At 53.5% G+C, this 20,433-nt stretch overlaps 2 protein-coding genes across 2 annotated transcripts in view; one reads left to right on the top strand and one right to left on the bottom strand.

Annotated features, from left to right (window-relative positions):
• Positions 1-20,433, bottom strand: part of Cdh23 (cadherin related 23) — a 393,910-nt gene that overhangs the window by 87,556 nt on the left and 285,921 nt on the right. The window contains exons 24-27 of the mRNA XM_052163611.1: positions 18,769-18,988; positions 17,130-17,282; positions 15,586-15,699; positions 11,845-11,993 (exon numbers count right to left, since the gene is read on the bottom strand). Of these exons, the coding sequence (XP_052019571.1) occupies positions 11,845-11,993; positions 15,586-15,699; positions 17,130-17,282; positions 18,769-18,988 (636 nt within the window). The remainder of the gene's footprint in view (positions 1-11,844; positions 11,994-15,585; positions 15,700-17,129; positions 17,283-18,768; positions 18,989-20,433) is intronic.
• Positions 5,450-10,313, top strand: C19H10orf105 (chromosome 19 C10orf105 homolog). The gene is made up of 2 exons (XM_052163627.1): positions 5,450-6,060; positions 8,468-10,313. The coding sequence occupies exon 2, from the start codon at positions 8,473-8,475 to the stop codon at positions 8,857-8,859; it is 387 nt and encodes a 128-aa protein (XP_052019587.1). The 5' UTR covers positions 5,450-6,060; positions 8,468-8,472; the 3' UTR covers positions 8,860-10,313.

The following is a 20,433-nucleotide window of genomic DNA, read 5'->3' as shown; positions in this document are numbered from 1 at the left end:
TACCTCTACCGGCAGAATGTCATGTAGCCTTAGTTGGATTATAGATTCAATGTCTCCTGATCAGAACCCTGAGATTAGCATCTGAGATTCCTGAAACTCTTCCCCATGCTAATGAGGTATTTTGGTACCCTAAGCCCTCAGCCAATGACCTCTGCCCATCCTGGATGTTTCTACCCCAAATTCCCCCAAATGATATAAGCCTTGAATTACTTCAAGTAAAGCTGATCGGACTCCCTGCCTATGGTCCTGGTGTATCTGATATATACTGTATATACTCACAGGGCTTGGGCCCCAGATGGCAACCCTGTTTGAGGAGGTTGTGGAACCTTTAGGAGTGGGTAGAGGCTTTCATTGGCTGAGGCTAACATGCTGGGAATGCTTCATTTGCATAAGGAGGAATTCCAGATGCTGCTGGACATGACCTTATTTGTTTTTGTAAAGATTTATTTATTTGTTATATGTGAGTACACTGTAGCTGTCTTCAGATACTCCAGAAGAGGGAGTCAGATCTCATGGATGGTTGTGAGCCACCATGTGGTTGCTGGGATTTGAACTCAGGACCTTCGGAAGAGCAGTCAGTGCTCTTAACTGCTGAGCCATCTCTCCTGCCCTGGACATGACCTTATAAGAAGAGAGGAAGTTTAACCTGGCTGTGACTACGGGACCTCCTCTGGTTGGGACAAAGGTGCAGGGCACAGGACTATATGCCCCTGGATGTGCAGGTTTGGGGTAATGGGGAGAGCAGTCCTCACTCCTACAGTTCTCAAGATGAGATTTATGGGGCTGGACACTACTCCAGCTCAGGACCAGCGCCTCCTGGTTCCACAGTACCCCCACCCCACACACTGCAGATGCAGTGTGACCAGGCAACCCCCTCCATCGGTCAGCACAGCCTTCCTGCCTGCTACCGTGATGGACTGGTGTCCCTCTGAAACGTAAACCAAATTACGCCCTTCACGCTTAAGATGCTTTCGTGAGGGCATTTATTACGACAATGACAATAGGTAAGTAACCAAGACAGCACTGGAGCGGGATCAGAAGAACACGTCTGCCGTGGGCGATGTGATATATATCTGAGGCTGCTCCCTCTAGACATAGTCACTGTAGCATGGCCTCTGTGGATGATGGCGTGCCACTGAGGCTCGGCAACCCAGAAAGAACTGGCCTCCGCAAGGGAGGAGTTACCACAGGAAAGTGGCACACAGGTACCGTCCCTCACGACAGCCTTTGGTTTGGCAGGAGAGATGCAGGAAAGGAAGAAGAGATGGAGTAGCTTCCTATAGCTGGCCAGATGCGAGCGGGGAGCGCGTGCAAGTTAGAGCCCAGATAAATCGGTTTTCTGGGAGGCAATGGCTTGGAACCCACGGGAAAGAATGGAAGAGTGAGGAGGGGCCGTATAGAAACGAGAGGAACTCCTCCTCATCTCAGTCTTTAGTACAGAGAAAAGGGGGAGATCTATGACTCAGGACGCAGGTGGAGACCTTACCTACGGCCCAGCACAATAAACAATGACAATCAGGAACTCCTCAGCCTCCAAACTGATGGAGTTGGGAAAGATTTTTATTATTATTATTATTATTATTATTGTTATTGTTATTGCACATATGTATGCAGGTATGCCATGAATATGTGGGTGCCTGCAGAGGCCAGAAGAAGAGGGTGTTGGATCCCTGGGAGCGACCATATGTAGACCTAGGAAGCAACGGAGGCCCCCTGGAAGAGAGGTGAGTGCTCTTAACCACCCTGCCATCTCTCACATCTCAGGGGAAAGATCTGAAACAAGGAATAGAGGAGCCTCTAGGCTGCTGTGTGAGGCCATGGGACAGACAGAGAAGAAGGGGGGCGGTCTGAAGGTGGGAATAAGCCAGCCAGTCAGCCTTGAGGTGGCACAGCTGAGCCAATAGGAGAGAAGCAAGTGCCTGATGGACTGGCTCATAAGCCAATAGGAGCACTGGGTTACATCTGACTCATGGCTAGCAGGGACAGAAGGCTGGGAGGCGTGACAAGCACTGCTAAGGGAACTGGGTATGTGGGAGGTGGTGACTAATGGCCAGTTTGTGGCTTTGAGCGCTGTGTTTACTGAAGAGTTCTGGAGAGTTCCAAAGGAAGCTGGTTTACCCAGGGATGGTCATGGCCAGGGCTGGCGTCGCTTTGCTGAGCTCTCTGGTGGGGCGTGACCTTTACAGAGTAGGAAAGGCTCTGGTGAATCTGAAGGATTTAGACCAGAGGTCCTCAACCTTCCTGACGCTGCGACCCTTTAACACAGTTCCTCGTGTTGTGGCGAGCCCCAACCATAAAACTATTTTTGTTGCTGCGTCATAGCTGCAGGTTGGGTACTGTTATGACTGTCATAATGCAGATAGCTGTGTTTTCTGATGGTCTCAGGTGGCCCCTGTGAAAAGGTCCTTAGACGCCCCTCAAGGGGTCGTGACCCACAGGCTGAGAACCGCCGATTCAGACTAACATGTAAATTGGTTTTGTAAGGTGATGAAGTCAAAATGAGGGGATGAGAGACGGGGTCGGAGCGAAAGGACTATCCAGGTGGCCGAAAAGCAACTGTGGTTAAGATTCGTGTTGAGCCAGATGCACTAGAGGGAATGTGGGCGGAAGGGCAGACACCATGCCCGAGAGCTTCTAGAAGGATTTATGAGAGAGGAGAAAGGAGGAACAAGTGACAGGATGGAGTTGGAGAGACAGATAAAAAACGTGCAAAGGAGTAAGCCGTCTACTCCCCCTTCAAGAGGGGACGCCAGGCTGGAGCGGTGGCTTACACCTGCAATTCCTACATAGCCTGCTCTATCAGGACTGCCACAGTTTTAAAGCTAGGATGGTCTACATGGTCTAGCCTGGACTACAGAATGAGACTCTGTATCAGAAACTTCACCCAGACAGGGGCCTTTTCAGTAACCAGTTGTGGCCGGTGGATAATGTCCGTGGAACTGGTTCAGAACCTACCAGAGCCAGAGAGTCTGTTCTTCAGCATGAGAAATGACAACATGATGCCAGTCACCCTTGACTACCAGTCCAGTCAAGAGTCACAAGATAAGGAGATAAGGCTAGCCCCATCAAGCCTGTGCTGGCCAGGGAAACAGATGGTAGCCCCATGGCGGTCCCTCAGGATGAGGACATAGGGGGGTTAATAGACAATGACAGCATTCTGCGGGGGCGGGGGGCACATGTCAGGTGCGGTAGAGCCCCCACCATGATGTGCTGCCCAATATTGCTCTTTGGGCTTTTGTTGTTTTGAGGACATCCCTGACACAGTGACAGGATCCTACCGTGCATCCCCGGACCTTGCTAATTTCTTTTGGTGTCCCCCGCCCTTCAGCGGCTGAACCACACAAACACCAGCTCTTGCTTGCAGCAGGGCTGCTTTGAGAACAAGATGGGCTTTCGGAGCTCATGCCCATCCTCGGTGGGAAAGTTTCACTGCATAAAGCCAACCCCGAGTGTCTTACAGACTTGGAAAAACATCTGGAATAACAGTAACAAGAGTCTGAAGGAAGGCACACTGTGCAGGTGGAAAGGGTGTGCCTAGAGGCCATATGATTACTGAGTAACTATCCCCAGTGCCGGATACGCTGCTGCCAGGGAGGCCCCGGGGACCCGCACATCTAATGGGCCATTGTGACTGCTGTTGGTTGCATGCCAGCATTAGACGGTAAGGCCTTACTGTTGAAGACACTGTATGCTTGCGTTGAAGAATGCAGCCTAGAACTGAGCCAGGAGCTCCTTCCTTGCTGGCTGGCTTTTATAGAGCTAGAAAGCACTGTGCAGGCTATTAAGAGAGAAGTGGGGGCTGGAGAGATGGCTCAGCGGTTAAGAGCACCGACTGCTCTTCCAAAGGTCCTGAGTTCAAATCCCAGCAACCACATGGTGACTCACAACCATCCGTAAAAAGATCTGACTCCCTCTTCTAGAGTGTCTGAAGACAGTCACTATGTACTACATACCGGGCAAAACCATCCTCTCTGGCATAATATGGACTGTAAGTGTATCTCTACATACATACATTTTGCAAAATGTGCTCTCTGGTAGAATAGTGGTATAACTGTTAAAGGTGCTTTTCTCTCAGATTTAAGGCCCGTGCCATGGGGCAGAACTCATACCTGGTACTGTAAATCAGGGCAAAACTTTGTGGCCGTGGAGGTCAGAGTCCCCAGGAACAAGGCCACCGTACATTGTTCTGTTTAGCAGATGTGATGTGCCTGTCAAATAACCTCCTGGGCATGTATATTATACACAAATTATTGCTGCTGTCAGCACCCGGCAGGAAATTTTTCCCCCCCAGTGGACGGTAATTACTGAAAAGACTCTTGGGTGGAGTTGCTAGAAAATCAGGCAGGAAACTACATCTTCTGTAGTCATGACCCATGCTGGGGTGAGCCTTTTGATGATGCAAATGTTTTTGAGTTGTTTCTTTTTGAGTCCTGTCTGTAACGCTAATAAAGCCATTGGCTCCCGTGAGAAGGCTTGGGTAAATCACTTCTCTGGTAGTCTGCCTTGAGTGACAGTGATTGTTCTTGTCTCCCTCTACTGACCCACAAAAGAGGTCATGTTACTACTGTTCGCTTTTGTGTTGTCGTTTTGAGATTAGAGTTCAAACAGTCCATGGTGGACGTGAACTCTTGATCTTCCTTCCAGCAGTGCATCGCCAGGTGCACTTTCCTGGTGGAAAGCCAGGTAGCTTTCCGTATATTCGCTGAATGGAGATGTAGATGACCGAGTGGGCGGCCTCTGGTGAGAGACAGTGAGCTGGCCCTCAGCAGACACAGATGGAAGACGCTGCAACATACAACATGGAAACATTTGGATCCCTGGGCCCCGATCTACTGCAAGCCCAGCTGTGTCCCCATCTTATTTCCCCTTGATCCTGTGGGTCAACCCAGGATTGCTCCGGCACCGGTCTCTCTCTCTCTCTCTCTCTCTCTCTCTCTCTCTCTCTCTCTCTCTCTGTCGGTTTTTGTGATGTGTCACTCAAAGTTCTAATACAAATTTCCTTATCTTCACTCACACTTCGGGAGAAAGTCGGAAGAAGGATCCTGCTTGGACAGATCAAGGTGGCAGACTGCCCCACCCCCACTCGTCTAAAACAAGACCCAGCACTGACTGTGGGATAACTCTGGGCAGCCTATGCTTGCCTGGGACATAGCCTTGCCACCTGTTGGGAGGGTCCTGGGTCCCCAAGGCTCTGTCCATGCTTAACAGTACACAGGAAAGCTTCTGTCCACTCCGGGGTTGGGAGGCAGGGCTTTATTTTGTGGTGAAGGGCCGAAGGCCTTAGACGTGGCTGTAGTTATCACCATGTGGCATTCTGAGACCGTGGAGTCCCTGATGGGTCAGCTGCACGATATTTAGGCTCCTCAGCAGGCAGCTGGTCAGCCAGGGAAGCTGGGTATTCTGGGAAGAAGGGAGGGTGGTGGGCGAGGGTCGGAGAGGACCTGGTACCCCTATCACACTGTGAATGGCATGTCCTTGGCTGTCCCCTCAGTCTGAAGCATGTTGAAATCTGAGGAACAGCACTCACGTTTGCAGCCACACAAGAGACATTTCCTGAAAATCCAGGAAAAACTGGGCCTAGGGACCCTGCAGAGGAGGCCTTAGGGGTTTCAGGGCCCATTCCCGTGTCTCTCTGCTTACAGACCCTCTCCCTGGTAACCCGAGGGTTGGCAGGCACTGAATAGTCGACCAGACCATTCAGATTTCCAAGGGGGACGGTGATGGGAGCCCCAGGCCAAGAGGCAGTTAAACCTGCTCCCACCCTGGCTAGTGTTTCCACACATGAGAGGCTTCCAAGGAGACAGGCTGAAGCAAGCCAGGCAAAGGCCTCCCTCTCATTCTTTCCTACTAAGTTGCTACCTCTATACTCCCAGTTAGTTGTCCCCTCCCCCAGACAGGCCAGGGCTCTCCCAGCAAAACCATGCCCAGGAGCAAAAGCAGGGGGGGAGAGCCAGTCTGCTACAGGCTCTGCTGCATAGGGTCGCAGCCTGCCCGCTGGTACACCTTGGATCTCCTGGGACAGCTGAGAGACCTGGCCACTGAGAATAGAGACCTCCAAGGGTAGGCCGCAAGGTCAATGCTGGGGGACTGCAGAGGGAGCCAGTGTAAGAAGTGGGGGAGACCCTTGTTGGGAACTTGGGAGACCGTGAAGGCATGCTCAGATTCAGGGAGTCCTTCTATTACTCTGACAAAAGAAATAAGGCCTAGTAAAGGAGAATAGTTAAATCAAGGCCACACTTTCTCTGTGGAGTAATGCTTTTAGAGCGTGGAGAGATGCTTTCAGAGGAGGGCTCCAGTAGGAAGGCGGCTCCTTGCTTGGCTTCAGGAGAACTCCTTCCGGAAGCAGTGGTTCTTGTTGGTGGGCAGGAGGGAATCCGGCAGGTTTGTCTCAAGCTGGCCTGGTCTCTAGCTCTCCAGTGTCACAGACTGCCACTAGAATGCCTCAGGTCTCCTTGCACAAGTGACCCTGGGGCCTGTAGCCTCACAGCGTCTCTGGGTTCTGAGCTGTTAGGATGCAGGCCTTCACTAGGACCGCCCTATCCTTACTGGGGCCAAGTGTTGAGAGCCAAGGGGGCAGCTACTTTCTTTCTACTGGGGATGGCAGTGGGTATACACCATCCCTGCTCCAACTCGGATGCCAGGAAGCAGGATCCATAGGTGCTGGTCACTCAGTCAGAGTGCTTTCCAGGCCCAAGGCCTGGAGGGTGGAGGCCCTCAGCAGTTAGACAAGCATCAGAATTTCCAGCCTGGAGCAGCTGCAAGGGCTGGGAGGGGTTGGGACAAGGGTTGGGTGGCAGGTGGGTGGAGAGCACTTGATGCCCTCAGTCAGTTGTGCCCAGGAGCCAGGACTTAGGCCCCCGGAGTTGTTGGTGAGTGCCCAGGTGGGACAAGGGCTCTAGCTAGGAGGGTAACGGGGCTGAGTAGCAGGGTTCCTGATTTCCCATAGCTGGAGGGAGGGTCTTGCTGGGACAGAGCCTCCCCTAAGGCCTGGTTTTGGTGTTATAACCTGAGGGAGATACAAAGTAAACCGGGGAAGTGGAGGCTGTTCTCTTTCTGCCTCAGGTCCAGTATCTGAAAATTCATTCCAAAATTTGTAGAATCACGTTTATCTGGCATTTTGTAATAGCTTTCTCCTCTGTGCTCCAAAAAATGTTGTACCGGTTGCTTCCGGAAACAGCAGGAAGGTTTATTTTAAAAAAAAAAAGAAAAAGCGTGCCTGCCTCAGTGGAGAAGTTTGAGAAGAAAGAGAAGCCAGGGCAAAGACTTCTACTCCCCAAGGGCCATCAGCCTAGGCTGTGGGGGAAGCCAGGGCCCTCTCGGAGCTGTCCATCACACACTACCCACACCAAGGCTCAGCTGCTAATTGTCTGGTTTAGTTTGGTCCTCTGTCTAGGAGGATCATCTGTGGCACTCCGCATGTGGGATGGGTCCTCTGCAGGGATGGTGGAAACCTCCAGCAGGCAGCCATGATTCAGGGCAGGTTTCTGCCTTCACTCTGTCAACTCCTTGTGGGTTTTATTCCCAGGGGTGTCTGAGTGACTCACTGGACTCAGAGAGGGTTAGAGGCTTGAAGGGGGGCAGGTGTGGGGCTAGGAGTCAGGACGCCTGGTCCTGTCCTTTGCTAGCACATGTGGCTTGGGTTTGGCTTCTTATGCTGGGCCTCGGTTTCCCTGGAGGCAGGCTAGACTGCATCAGGAAGCAGCAACAGAAGTACCCTTGGATCTGGGCAGGTATGTGGCGGGCCTGGGGGAGTGTGGCCAGCTGGAGCTAGTGCCCTATGTAAAGGGAATATCAGAGAAGCCAATAATAAAACTGACATGCCAGGCACGCAGATAATCTGGAAATCTATCTAATCTATCTATCTATCTATCTATCTATCTATCTGTCTGTCTGTCTGTCTGTCTGTCTGTCCGTCCGTCCGTCCGTCCGTCCGTCCGTCCATCCATCTCTGAGTCTCACGTAGCTCAGGCTGGTCTCAAATGCAACCAAAGCTTGCCTTGAACCCCTATCCCCTCCCACCCCCCAAGTGCTGAGGTTACTGGCACAAACCACTATCCCTGGTTTGAAAATCTCATTTCGACCTTAGGCTACCGCTAGGGGCCCTGCCAGCGCACCACAGCCTCTCACACTCTGACTTGTGCCGGACTCTGTAACTGGCTTGCTGACTCTTAGGGCTTTTAAGACTGTAAGGTAATTGCTGAGAGCTGATTCTAAGATGCCAGGAAGCTTTCTATATCCTGAGTTCTTCATGGCAGAGGGACAGGGGATGGCAGAAAGTAGCCCCAGGTATGGACCTGGCCCTATCACTAATCAGATGTATAAGATGCCTCTCTATGCTAACCTGTGAGAAGCTATCAAGGGAGCGTGACTAACTGCCCAGCCCCCACTGGCTTGCTCCAGATACGGCTCACTCGTCCCTGCCTGGGATGCAGCTGCCCTGCTCTGATTCCCTGTCCTGCCCTTGCAGGTACCATGAACACAGAGGTCTCCAGCCTCCTCAGCCCTCCAGCCTTCCTTACAACCCCTGCCACCTCCGGGACTTCCACCCAGGCTGCCGACCCTGTACCGATTCTCATTGCCCTGGCCTGCATTTTCCTACTCCTGGCCTCTTGCCTGCTGTTCATGATGCTGTGTAAGCCAACTGCCCTGGACCCCGGCCGCCAAGGGGCCCGGGAGTGCATGCCACATCACCCAGTGAGTCCCAGCGAGCCCAGGCTCCGGCTCTGGAAGCGCTTGGGCTCACTGCGACGCTCTCTGCACAGCTTCCGCCGGGGCAGGCCTGCTAGCCAGCAGTGTCCTCTGCCGGGCCTTGATGACCATCGAGGTGACTATGACTGGACTGAAGCCACCAAGATGTGACACAGTGCCCATCCACACACGGGCTCACCCAAGACCATCCTGCCTCTGATGGAACCTGGCATCACAGGCTGTAGGACAGTAGTACTGATACTCTGGACCCCTAAAGCACCCCAGTATTTCCCTGTGTGTTTAGTCTGTGTCCTTTCCCAGAAGACTCTGAAGGCTCCTGATTCTGCTTGTAAACAGACCTTTGGATCAAAACCTCTAGACCTTTACTCTGGGCTCTGAGGTTTAACTTAGAGCACTGGGGCACCCATTTTGGAAGCTAGGTATCTACTAATTCTAGGATAGCACCCTTTGCTCCTCCAGAAGCCTTGTTTATCTTCTGAAGATCCAGCTTAAACCAGTTGCTAAAAGGTCCAGATGCCTCAGCAAAGTGGGATGCTTGCATACCCACATCTGTGCTAACCCAGGGAAAGGGGCCCAGAGATCTCTTTCTTGACCTTCCTGCCCCCTTCTGTTGGGTCTTGTTCGTTGCCAGCTAGGACACTGGTAAGGATCAAACCACGAGCATCCTTTAGTGGCACCTGCCAGGACAGCTTGGGAAGACCTGAAGATGGATAAAGATGTTCCCTACACACCGAGCGTGGAAGACCACACTTGTATTGCCAGCATTCAATGGGCTGAGGTAGGAGGGTTGTCAGCGGCAGCCTGAGCTAAACGTGAAATCACACTTCAAGTAAAATCAAAACAAATCAGACAAACAAAAACCGTTGTCACTGTGGTAGGAGGCTAGCCCTTGTCTGCACCAGAGGCGATGCCACCTGGCCTCTGAGGATGCCTGGCAGTGGTACCTCACTGGGAGAGAGGTGGCCTCCTCTCAGATAGCACGGACCAGACCTCCCAGGACAGGAGGATGGATCAAAGCTGTGCTTTCTGTGGTGTGGCAACAGCTTCATCAAGGGACAGGTCATAGCAGGCCCACTCCAGTGTGGTGTGGGCTGCCTGCTGGGAATCCCTCCTCTCCCCTTCTTCAGCCGAGGCCTCCTGCATCTTAGACTTAAAGACAGGGCAGAGGGAACCTGAGAGGCTTAGCTCCTGCCCCAGAGTCAAGTGATGCAGGAGCCCATCACTAGGCTGGCTTCCCTACCCATAGTAAAGCCACTCAAGCCTTCCCAAGGACTAATCTCTGGTTTCGCTGTTACCTGGTCCCGAGCTGTTACTGCCTCCCGTGTGTCCATGGGATGTACCCACTCCACGGTGTGCAGCAGGGTCTGGGCACTAGCTGCAATTTATAGTTCGAGCCTCGTCCTGACCAGACACTCCAGGCCACTGAAGGATACTCTCCTTCATGTTCGTGGTTTATGCTTTACTGGTACCAGTATTTCAAAGCCTTCTTTGTTTTCCAATAGAACTGCCCTCTCTCCCAGAACTGCTCATATCTAATCTGTATCAAGGAGCATTCAGTCTTGTCTGTCTTCTTTCTTTTTTTTGTTTTGTTTTGTTTTGTTTTTTGAGACAGGGTTTCTCTGTGTAGCCCTGGCTGTCCTGGAACTCACTCTGTAGATCAGGCTGGCCTCAAACTTGGAAATCCTCCTGCTTCTGTCTCCCAAGTGCTGGGATTAAAGGTGTGCCCCACTACTGCCCCACCACTGTCTTCTTTCCTATGAGCCTGGGAGCAGCAGGGAGGCAGACTTTGTCCCAGCACTCACTGTTCCCCACTCACCGAGGCAGCAGTATCAGGTGTGAACTTGACCCACACCGATTTCCCAGTGTCCCCTGTGACAGCCCTAAAGGAAGGTGGCTGCTATGGAGGTAAGCATGCTATGGAGGTAAGGTCACTGTGCCTTGCTCCTGGATCCTTGTGATCTCAGAGAGGGAGGGGTGCATCTCTGCAGTGCATTTCTAAGGCCTGGGAGAAAGTGTCCTGGAACTCTGACCATCTGAGGAAGGAGGAGAGCAGGGGTAGCCCCCATGTCACTCAGGGACACCAGGATGCGAACCCAAGTCTTACGACATAGAAAGCAGCATTTCAGGGATGGGAAGAAAACCAGATTCCTCTCCAAATCATCTTCAAACAATCCAATACCCCCAGCCCCCTTTTTCTTCAAGTCCCTGAAACATCTCAGGCTAAAATGTAGAATGAGGCTCACTCATGACCTGCTATGATGTCCTTATTTTGGATGGGCTGGGGTGCCGCTCAGTGAGCTCAGAGTACTGAGCAAGGGTGGAGCCCTACTGCCTCATGGTGGTGGGGCTCTAAGTCTTTCTTAGCTAAGGCCAGAGGAAGGGACCCATTTCCTCCCTGCCTCTGGAGCCAGATGCTGGACGCCGCCTCTGGCCTAACTGGACTGTGTTGAGAGCAGGCTTTCTGAGCCTCTGCTGTCAATTCACAGTGCCCACACGGGGAGGGAGACACACTCCGGCTTCCAATCTTTCTTTCTAGCCTGAGCTAGGAAACAGGCTGTAGCGGCAGGCCCATCTTTGCTGAGTTGGCTTACCCTTGGCGTGAGTGGAAACACTGAGGCTGGTGAAATGGGCATTCATTTCGTCTTCCCTCCCGGCAACTGAGAGCCCCCCCACCCCTGTGTGTGTGTGTGTGTGTGTGTGTGTGTGTGTCCTCCTCCCTCTGGGCCTTTTAGCTGTGGCTCCTACGCTGGGCCAAGGAGCGCTTTCTTCTGCCTGCTTCCAGGAGGGGAGCCTGGCCAAGAAGTCCTGAAAGCCACTCTGTCCTGGCCTTGCTGAGCCCTGGCTCTCCCTTTCTCTCCCCTTGATTCCTTTCCAGGAAAGACTTACTTCCCTCTCCCCGCTGCTTTGAAAGGCTCTGGGGGAGGCCAAGGTGATCTAGGGCCCCGTCCTCAGCTAACACAGACTGGGGCCCACTCTTCCCAGAAGGGAGGAGAGACCATTTTTCTTGACATGCAAGCCACTTCCAGCCCACCCTGGACCCCCTGCTGGCCCCACCCCTTCCGGCCTGATGCTACTGAGCCAGTGAGCTCATGACATGGCTAACAGAGCCCCGCCTGGCCCTAGCCTGCCACCTACCTGCACAATGCTGTGGCCCTCTGGGATGTCTTCTGGGACACTGGCCTCGTAGCTGCTTTGCAGGAAGATGGGCCGGTTGTCATTCACATCCAGGACTGTGACGAACACGGTGGCCGTACCCGTGCGCCGCTTGCCGACAGGGCCATTGTCTGTGTGTGTCGGGGGATGAAGAGCAGACATCAGAAGCTGTGTACTCCAGGCCATTAGCCAGAGTTACACGGTCCCTTACCAGCCTCAAGGGATGGTGGCTCATTGCCCTTCCGGATCATCCACAACACTACCAACCCCCCAGGGCTGACCGAATGCCACGGCCTAGGCAGAGACTTGTCTGGCTCATCAGTCCTCACAACAACCTAGGGAAACAGGCAGGATTCTCCTTTCCCACATACAGCCGAGCTAACCAAGGCACTAAAGAAGGCGGGGTGAATGGCTGAATCTTCCGGGCCTATGCACACGATTCATTTCATAAAAGGGGCCTTTGGAGACACAATTAAGTTGAAGATCTTGAAGGGAGGTCAGTCCTCCTAACCATTTAATCAGTGATTAAGTGACTTAGAAGATACTGTATTCTGATCACAGTGCCTGTAGCTCCTCATGGGAAACCAAGGCAGGAGGATTATTCGAGACCAGTTATTTGAGTATTGCCTGTCTCCAAAAAAACAACTGCCAGCCAGGCAGTGGTGGCGCATGCCTTTAATCCCAGCACTTGGGAGGCAGAGGCAGGCGGATTTCTGAGTTCGAGGCCAGCCTGGTCTACAGAGTGAGTTCCAGGACAGCCAGGGCTATACAGAGAAACCCTGTCTTGAAAAACCAAAAAATTAAAAATCAAAAATTAAAAAAAAAACCACCAACAAACCACCAACAAAGACGTGGGGCCGTGAGACACCGGACATGGAAGGGTTCTTCCCGGAGGCTAAGGAGGAACTGCAGCTCTACCGATACCAGAGGTTCCACATCTGTGCTTTTTTTATGCCATACCCCCCCAAAGGCAGTGTCTCCCCTTACTGCACTCAGGATGGGCAGAGAGCAGAGCAAGACAGAGCCAGTCAGGTATGGCTGAGCTGGGACGGGCAGTTGGTATCTCTGGTTCTACAGATGGCTCTTTAATGCTACCCATGTCGCCTTAATTTGTCCCAGCAAGCCCAGGACCCACACAGATGATGAGATGCAATGTAGCCCTGCTGTCAGAGCCAGGACACTGGGAGAGGGGAGGGGCACGGGTAAGGCACCTGGGTCAGCCACCTTAGGGGCAGGTGGTTGGTGCTTCAGTCGCAAATGGGGAAAATGTGGGCCCAGGGGACACCTGGTGCCTCATTTCTCAAGAGACTGAATGTCTGAACTTTGAAATAAAGGCTTTCAAAAGAAAATTTTCCCACTAAGTATTTCCGTTCCTTATCAAGCATTGGGCTGGCCAGTTCACCATGCCAACATGGTGAGCTTGGTCTTCAAACCCAAGGCATGCTGGGACTCAGTAGGAGTCAGCCAGGGTGGGCACAGGGATCATGGCCCCGCATGGGCAAGCTGCTGAAAGTCCTCCCCAGAGGATCCCACTCTTGCCCACTCCAGTCCTGGACACCCCCGGGAAAGGGACAGTTGGGTTGGCTGGGAACCAATAGTGACTTTGTTCTTCTCCCCAGTTGAGCATTTGCTGGGGTGCAGGTCACTCACCCCAGAGTGGCCCCGTTTCTAGGCTCCTCTCTGTGGTGGTGGTGGTGGTCTGAATAGGGAGTGACACTATTAGGAGGTGTGGCCTTATGAGAGTAGGTGTGGCCTTGCTGGAGGAAGTGTGTCACTGTATAGGTGGGCTTGGAGGGCTCCTAAGCTCAGGCTCCGCCCAACGCATGGAATCCAGTCTCCTCCTGGCTGCCTTCAGATGTAGATGCAGAACTCCTGGCTTCTCCATCACTGTGTCTGCCTGGACACTGCCACGCTTCCCACCATGGTGACAATGGACCGAACCTCTGAAACTGTGAGCCAGACCCAGTGAAATGTTTGCCTTTATGAGAGTTGCCTTGGTCATGGTATCTCTTCACAGCAGTAAACCCTAAGACACTCCCTCTCATCCCAAGGGCCCTGCCTCGGCTGCGATGCTAACCTGGGAGACCTTCATAAAGGGTGGGGCCAAAGCCCTCTGCTGGCTCTAGCTGGGTGATGGCTCCCCAGGAGGCAGTGTCTTCCCAGGCTGTGCTCAGGATGGGCAGAGCAGAGCAGGACAGAGCCAGCTGGGCACAGCTGAGCTGGGAGGGGCATCACGGCTCATTCATGCTCACCCACCAATCTCCACAAACACCTCAGAGGGGGGGTCCTGGGAGGATCAGGGGCCACTGGGGGTGGGAACACAGGCCTCCCCACACCATTCTTCCCTCCAGAGAAGCACCTCAGGGACTTCCTACTGCACAGGGAGCAAAGACCAAGCTTTTAGCTCAAGATTTGGATTTCCACATCCTTCCCTATCTGATTCTAGCCTGTGCTTCCAAAGCATGCTATACCTTGGGTCAGTTGCCAGTGTGTACTAGGAAACACACACACACACACACACACACACACACACACACACACACATCCTCATACCTTTGTTGCCTGCCCATCAGCACATCCTGGCCTTTCCTGGGAAGACTACACCCAACCCTTCTCCCCGTGCTGAGACTTGGAATTGCCAATGGGTGGGATACTGTCTTAGTTAGGGTTTCCACTGCTATGCACAGACACCATGACCAAGGCAGCCCTTTAAAGGACAACATGTAATTGGGGCTGGCTTACAGGTTCAGAGATTCAGTCTATTATCATCAAGGTGGGAGTTTGGCAGCATCCAGGCAGGCATGGTGCAGGAGGAGCTGAGAGTTCTACATCGTCTTTCAAAGGCAGACAGGAGAAGACTGGCTTCCAGGCAGCTAGGATGGTCTTTAAGTCCACGCCCACAGTGACACACCTACTCCAACAAGGCCACACCCACTCCAACAAGGCCACACCTTCTAATAGTGCAACTTCCTGAACCAAGCATATTCAAACCACTACAGATACCCTCACCGTCACCCCCATCACCCTGCCCTTAGCCCTAAAGATGAACACCTTACAGACACACCTGACCACACCTCACTTCCTGAGCCCTAAAGGCATGCCCAGCCACTAGCACAGGCTAGATGGGACTGGCCATGGCTTGTTCAAAGGCTTCCACTGTCGAGGCTGGAGAGAAGGCTTGTGCTGCCTTCTCCACTGCTACACTTGAACCTGGGAGGATGCTGACCTGAGGTGGCTGTAAGGAACAGGCCACTGTGGTCCAGACAACAACACAATCAACACCCAGGGACAGAGTGACCGAAGTGGGAAGACCGAGGTCCAGCCAGCATGTTCCCCCAGCCCTGACCATCACTGCCCATTTATTTTCATTTTTGATGTTTTAATAAAGGGTCTCATGTAGCCGAGGTTAGACCCAAACTTGCTGTGAGGTTGGGAATGGTCTCGAACTCTTGATCCTGCCGTCCCTATCTCCCCAGTGTTAGGATCACGAATATGTGCCATCATGCATGGCTGTGTGATGCTCAGCTGTCTCCCCTCCCTGTTTCACTCTTTAGCATAGTGGCTGTGTGTCTACACCCTTCCTCACAGGTGGGAGCACAGGACAGCCACTGTGGGGTAGCCACTCACCCTGCCACGCCCCGTGAGTGTGGTGGGTCTTTTCCTCACTGGCCTCACTGCCTGGAGTAGCTGTGCAGGCAGTGAGTCAGGGCAGCTGGTACTCACCGATGGCCTCCAGCACCAGTGTGTACGCAGCCGTGGTCTCCCGGTCCAGGCCCACCACGGTCCTCACCATGGCATCGCGGTAGCCCACACTAAACTTCCCGTCCACGTTTCCCGCTGCGGGCAGAAGGGAAGGAAGGCTTAGGTGGTCCAGCAAGAGTTCTACAAAGAGACGCACCACGACTCTCCTCCTGAGTGGGAACCGGCACAGGATCCCTCAGAGGATGCTCTTAAAGGTAGAGGGTGCAGCTTACATGAGCACCTACTGTGTACCTGGCACCCCAATTATGGACCAGTTCATTTAACCCCTACGTAATCTGAGGCTCTGCGCCCTGTTCTGACCTCCTCTTGTATACTGTCTCTGGAGCACGGGTCCTGCCTATATTGCCCTAGCAATCTCTTTCAGAAGAGACTGAGCAGCTGACTTGGGTAAGAGACTTTTTACACGTGGCTAAGGACTGACAGAGTGTCAATTGCCCAGGACCCTCATCTTTGGGGAAAGTGAGGGGCCCAAGGACTACAGCTCTCTGGGCAGGAATAAATGGAGGACCAGAATGACATAGAGGGGCACGTGGACAGGAGACAGGTGGGTTTGGTGTCCTTGGCTGGCGGTCAGGAAAGGTACACTCTGAGACCAGTGAGGGAGAGACACCCTTGTGAACAGGCTGCAGTACAGGACTGTAGCCAGCAGAGGGAGCCTCTGTGCTGTGCTTGGGACAGTTGGTTACAGTGATTGACAATCTAGCAGGGCTCAAAGCAGGTGCCTCCCCTCCCCAGAGAGGAAAGACCCAGAAGTCAACTTCCAGCCTCCTCACTGTGTAATATATCTTCTGCAAGAGACAGAACCCAGCTCTGCACAGGGCAGAAGCTCTAGGCTGATGTCGTGTGGGGACCTCATCAACTGTGGCTTCCTGGGATGGTCTTTGGCTAGGAGGGGTGCGAAGAGGAAAGGAGGGGGAGCCTGAGGGCTGAAAAGCCACTGTGGCTAACGAAGCCATCGATGACACATGAACCTAGGATCCCTTGCTGCTGGGGACAGGCGTCAGCGAGGGTAGAGGGCACACTGCATATGTGCACAGGTATGCACACGTGGATGTATATATATATATATATATATATATATATATATATATATATATATATATATATATATGCGACAGGGCTCCAGATGGCTCGTAAGCAGAAAGAAGGGGGTTATGGGAGGGCGGAGGGATATGTGTTCTAGTGCCTGCAGGCGGGTCAGGCATGGAAGAAAGCGGAAAACGGTTATAGCTCGCGAGGCGACAACCACAGAGCATGTGTGTCATTTCCCATGGGGTCTACCACCGCGTCAGGTGGTAACTGCTTTCTAAAGTGGGGTGAAGGGGCACCCCAGTCAACACTCCATCCCCTCTGCCTACGCCCAGTCCACCACCTTCAAGTCCAGCCTTGAAGGTCCCCGGGAACCAGGAGTAAGCCCTCAGGGAGGCACAGAGGCTGAGGCCCCCCTTCCATGCTTCTGTCTCTGCCCGGTCCAGGTCCCTGTTGGGCAGCAAGGGCCGTCGTACCTGTGATGAAGTAACTGAGTTCTGCATTGAGGCCCACGTCGTTGTCTGTGCAGTTCAGCCAGACCACACGGAACTCCCGGGGAACGTCCTCCGACACGGACACGTTGTACACGGCCGGGAAGAAGGTGGGCGTCTCATCGTTCACGTCCAACACTGAAAATTGAAGGGACACACTGGCCTGGGTCCGGCTACCACTGTAGATGGCCAGGGTTTCCAAGGGGGCGTGGGCTCCAGGTGGCCTCTGTGTGCGTGCCGCCTGGTTATGAATCCAGGAGACCTGTCTGGTGACTGAGTCATCCAGGTTCGAGCTGACTGGAGCTAGCACTCCCCACGCGCACAGGATCCCTGACTGTCAGATGTCCAGAAGCAAGGAGCAACCTCCATCCCCTCCCCCCCATGCACTTAACAGAAACAGCAGCAATGGTGCTGGGCCTTTCTCACAGTCCACAGCTCCCCCACCCCCACAGCATCGTTCTGAGGTGGGCACACTGTAGGTGGGAGAAGCCCAGAGCAGCTGAATAACTTGTCTACAGTCACACAGCGATACAATGGAGGGGGCATGGTCTTGGGGAGCTCCATCACAGTCTGAGAGAGGGATTGTGGGATCCCAGGAAGCTGGCTCTGAGGTTTATCCTTTCTGAAAATTCAATCTCCCTTAAAATATTTGTGTGTCCAGCCTTTCCCAGCTGGCCCCTCTTCCTTGGGCTTAGGGTGACCCTTACAAGTGGCATGGCCTTGCCGGCTCTCTGTGGTGTCACTGGGAAAGGTGACGGGCCATTGTCACGCCCTATGGCTTTTGCTGAGAGGTTCTTTGCAGATCCTCTTTGAAGAGGAGGCACACCTCCTGCTGATTATTTGGTGAGGAAGTGGGTCCCCAAACTGGCTCCCAGCATCCACAAGGGGGTGTTGTATCCACAGGAGAGAGGACAGCTGGCTCTGACACCCTTGCTAGCCCAGGTGTCAGCTGAGGAGGACCAGGTTCTGTGTGTGTGTGTGTGTGTGTGTGTGTGTGTGTGTGTGTTAGGCTCAACGCTGGCCTGTTTCTATGCATCCCCCGGATGGAGAACCCAGACGGCCATGCCAGGTTAAGCCCTGCACGTACGTCCTCAGGCTGGTCCCTGCCTCCATCTTTCTCAGAGCTAAAACCCTTACAGATAGGAGAGTGTATCTCATCATACAGGGCGGGCATAATGGCATTTGTCCCCAAGGGGTGAAGAATCTGGGAGTGGAGGTAGCTTCCCTCTTCCCATCGCATCGATACCCTTCCAAGAGAAGCCCTGTGGATCTATACCCACAGAATGGGGGTCTTCTCTGCATCTGAGAAAGCACTAGCTTTCCTAAGATGGCAGTCCTGCTTAGAACCCCGGGGTCTCAGCGTCAGTGCTGACGCTCTTTGTAGTTTCTGTGATGGGAGCTTAGGAGGCACGAGAGAGCCTTGGTGGGGCACTGGGCTTCAAAGCAGTGCTCAGGCGTGTGTGTGTGTGTGTGTGTGTGTACCAAGCTCGGTGAGCATTTTGAACATAGGGGCAGTCAGGACTGGACCGCTGGGCTTGCTCCTGGAGGGAGAGCCTGATGGCGGTGTGGCTGGTCAGCGGTGGCACCATCCCAGACCCAGCTCCCAGCGGGAGTCACCCCTCACCGCGGATGGTGAGGGTGCTGGTGGAGCTCTTGGTAGGCGTGCCCGCATCGCTGGCCACCACCCGCAGCTGGTACTCGGCGATGCGCTCCCGGTCCAACTCGGCTGTGGTCCTGACCTCGCCAGTGGTGCTGTTGATGATGAAGTCCATGCGGGGCATGCCCACCTGCATGCGATAGGACACCAGTCCGTTCAGGCCTTCATCCAGATCGATGGCCACCACCTGGGGGAAAGCAGAGGCTGTGTTAGGAGAGGTTTTTTTTTTTTTTTTTTTTTTAAGTTTTTCAAGACAGGGTTTCTCTGTGTAGCCCTGGCTGTCCTGGAACTCACTCTGTAGACCAGGCTGGCTTCCAACTCAGAAATCCACCTGCCTCTGCCTCCCAAGTGCCGGGATTAAAGGCATGCACTACCACTGCCCAGCGGGATAGGCACTTCTTTCCCAGAAATGACCTCTCCCTTCCTACTAACCAGAGATCTTGGTGCGTCTGACACACCTGCTCCCCTGTGAGCCTCAGGCCTGGCCACTGTCCCCAGGGCAGCCTCCACTCAGCAAGGGTGTGTCAGAACTGGAAGCATCTCAGATGATCTCCAGTCCGAATGGACTGAGTAAGACCGGGGTGAGAAGGACTTGCTAGGACCAGATCCAGGCACGCCCATTTTGCCCTTCCATCCCTGGTATCCTTTTAGAAAGCTCTTCCAGCCTCCAATAGGCCCTGGGCTCCTATATTTTGCCCTGGCTCAGAACCTTCCCTCCTTCGCCAGCCCTTTGGATGCCGGCAGGGAGTACCTCTCAGCCTGAGAAGCCTTTTATCTCCTGGGCGTGGTTTTGCAGCCTCCAGAACCAACTCTCCTCATAGGTAAGATGGCATCCAAGCTATTCTCTAATGCCACATGAAGACTTCGTTTGGGAGAAGGTCAGATAAAGCCCCTCCCCGGGTCCCACAATCCCAGCCCAGGTCACAGAGAGTTTCACAGGCTCACACCCGAGAACTTGGAGACGGGTGCCTAACCACAGTGAGGAGCAGAGGACTGTGGTCCGAGCAGGGCTTTCCCCATTGGAAGACAACAGCCTCGTTTAAGTGCAGAGACCGGACACGCATTCTCCATGTTTCCCGGTGCCTTCCAGCGCTGCGGCTTACCACCTTGACTTAATCTGCACCCTAATCCCTGAAGAAAGTTCTTATTTGTGTCTAGCAGAGATCTCTCTTGGCTGAGGTCCTGGGTGGGGCTACGGGGCACGGAGCTTAACTCTTAACTCGGAAACTCTTTCTGAATCTAAGGTTTCCCATTTACGTATTCCCAGTTCCCGTAGCTGGCTCTTGTAGCGCGGAGCAATTTCTGTCAATCTGCCCCAGGCCTCTCTTTCCCTCCTGTCTCTGAGGCCCCCAGAGATCAGTTACCCTCTTGCTCTCCCATCCTTTGGGATTTTCTCTTTGGGGACTGACTGCTGTGCTCGAGGTAGAGGCTCCCCCTGCTGGGAGCTCAGGAGAATGTGCCCAATTTTCAGGGGTCAACCTCCTCGGACAGGAAAAGCAGCAGGTGCAGCGAACCAGGGGTTCCAGCCAAGGTCACGTGTACCCTAGTGTCCTGAGAAACAGCCCTGTATTCTTGGGGTGGGGACAAGTGATCCCACTGTCTCACGTATAAACCATGCCCCCCACACACACC

The sequence above is a fragment of the Apodemus sylvaticus genome, chromosome 19 (genome assembly GCF_947179515.1).
Source record: "Apodemus sylvaticus chromosome 19, mApoSyl1.1, whole genome shotgun sequence".
Taxonomy (NCBI): Eukaryota; Metazoa; Chordata; class Mammalia; order Rodentia; family Muridae; genus Apodemus; species Apodemus sylvaticus.
Note: the sequence above shows the minus strand (reverse complement) of the source record. Positions and strands in the feature narration are given on the sequence as shown.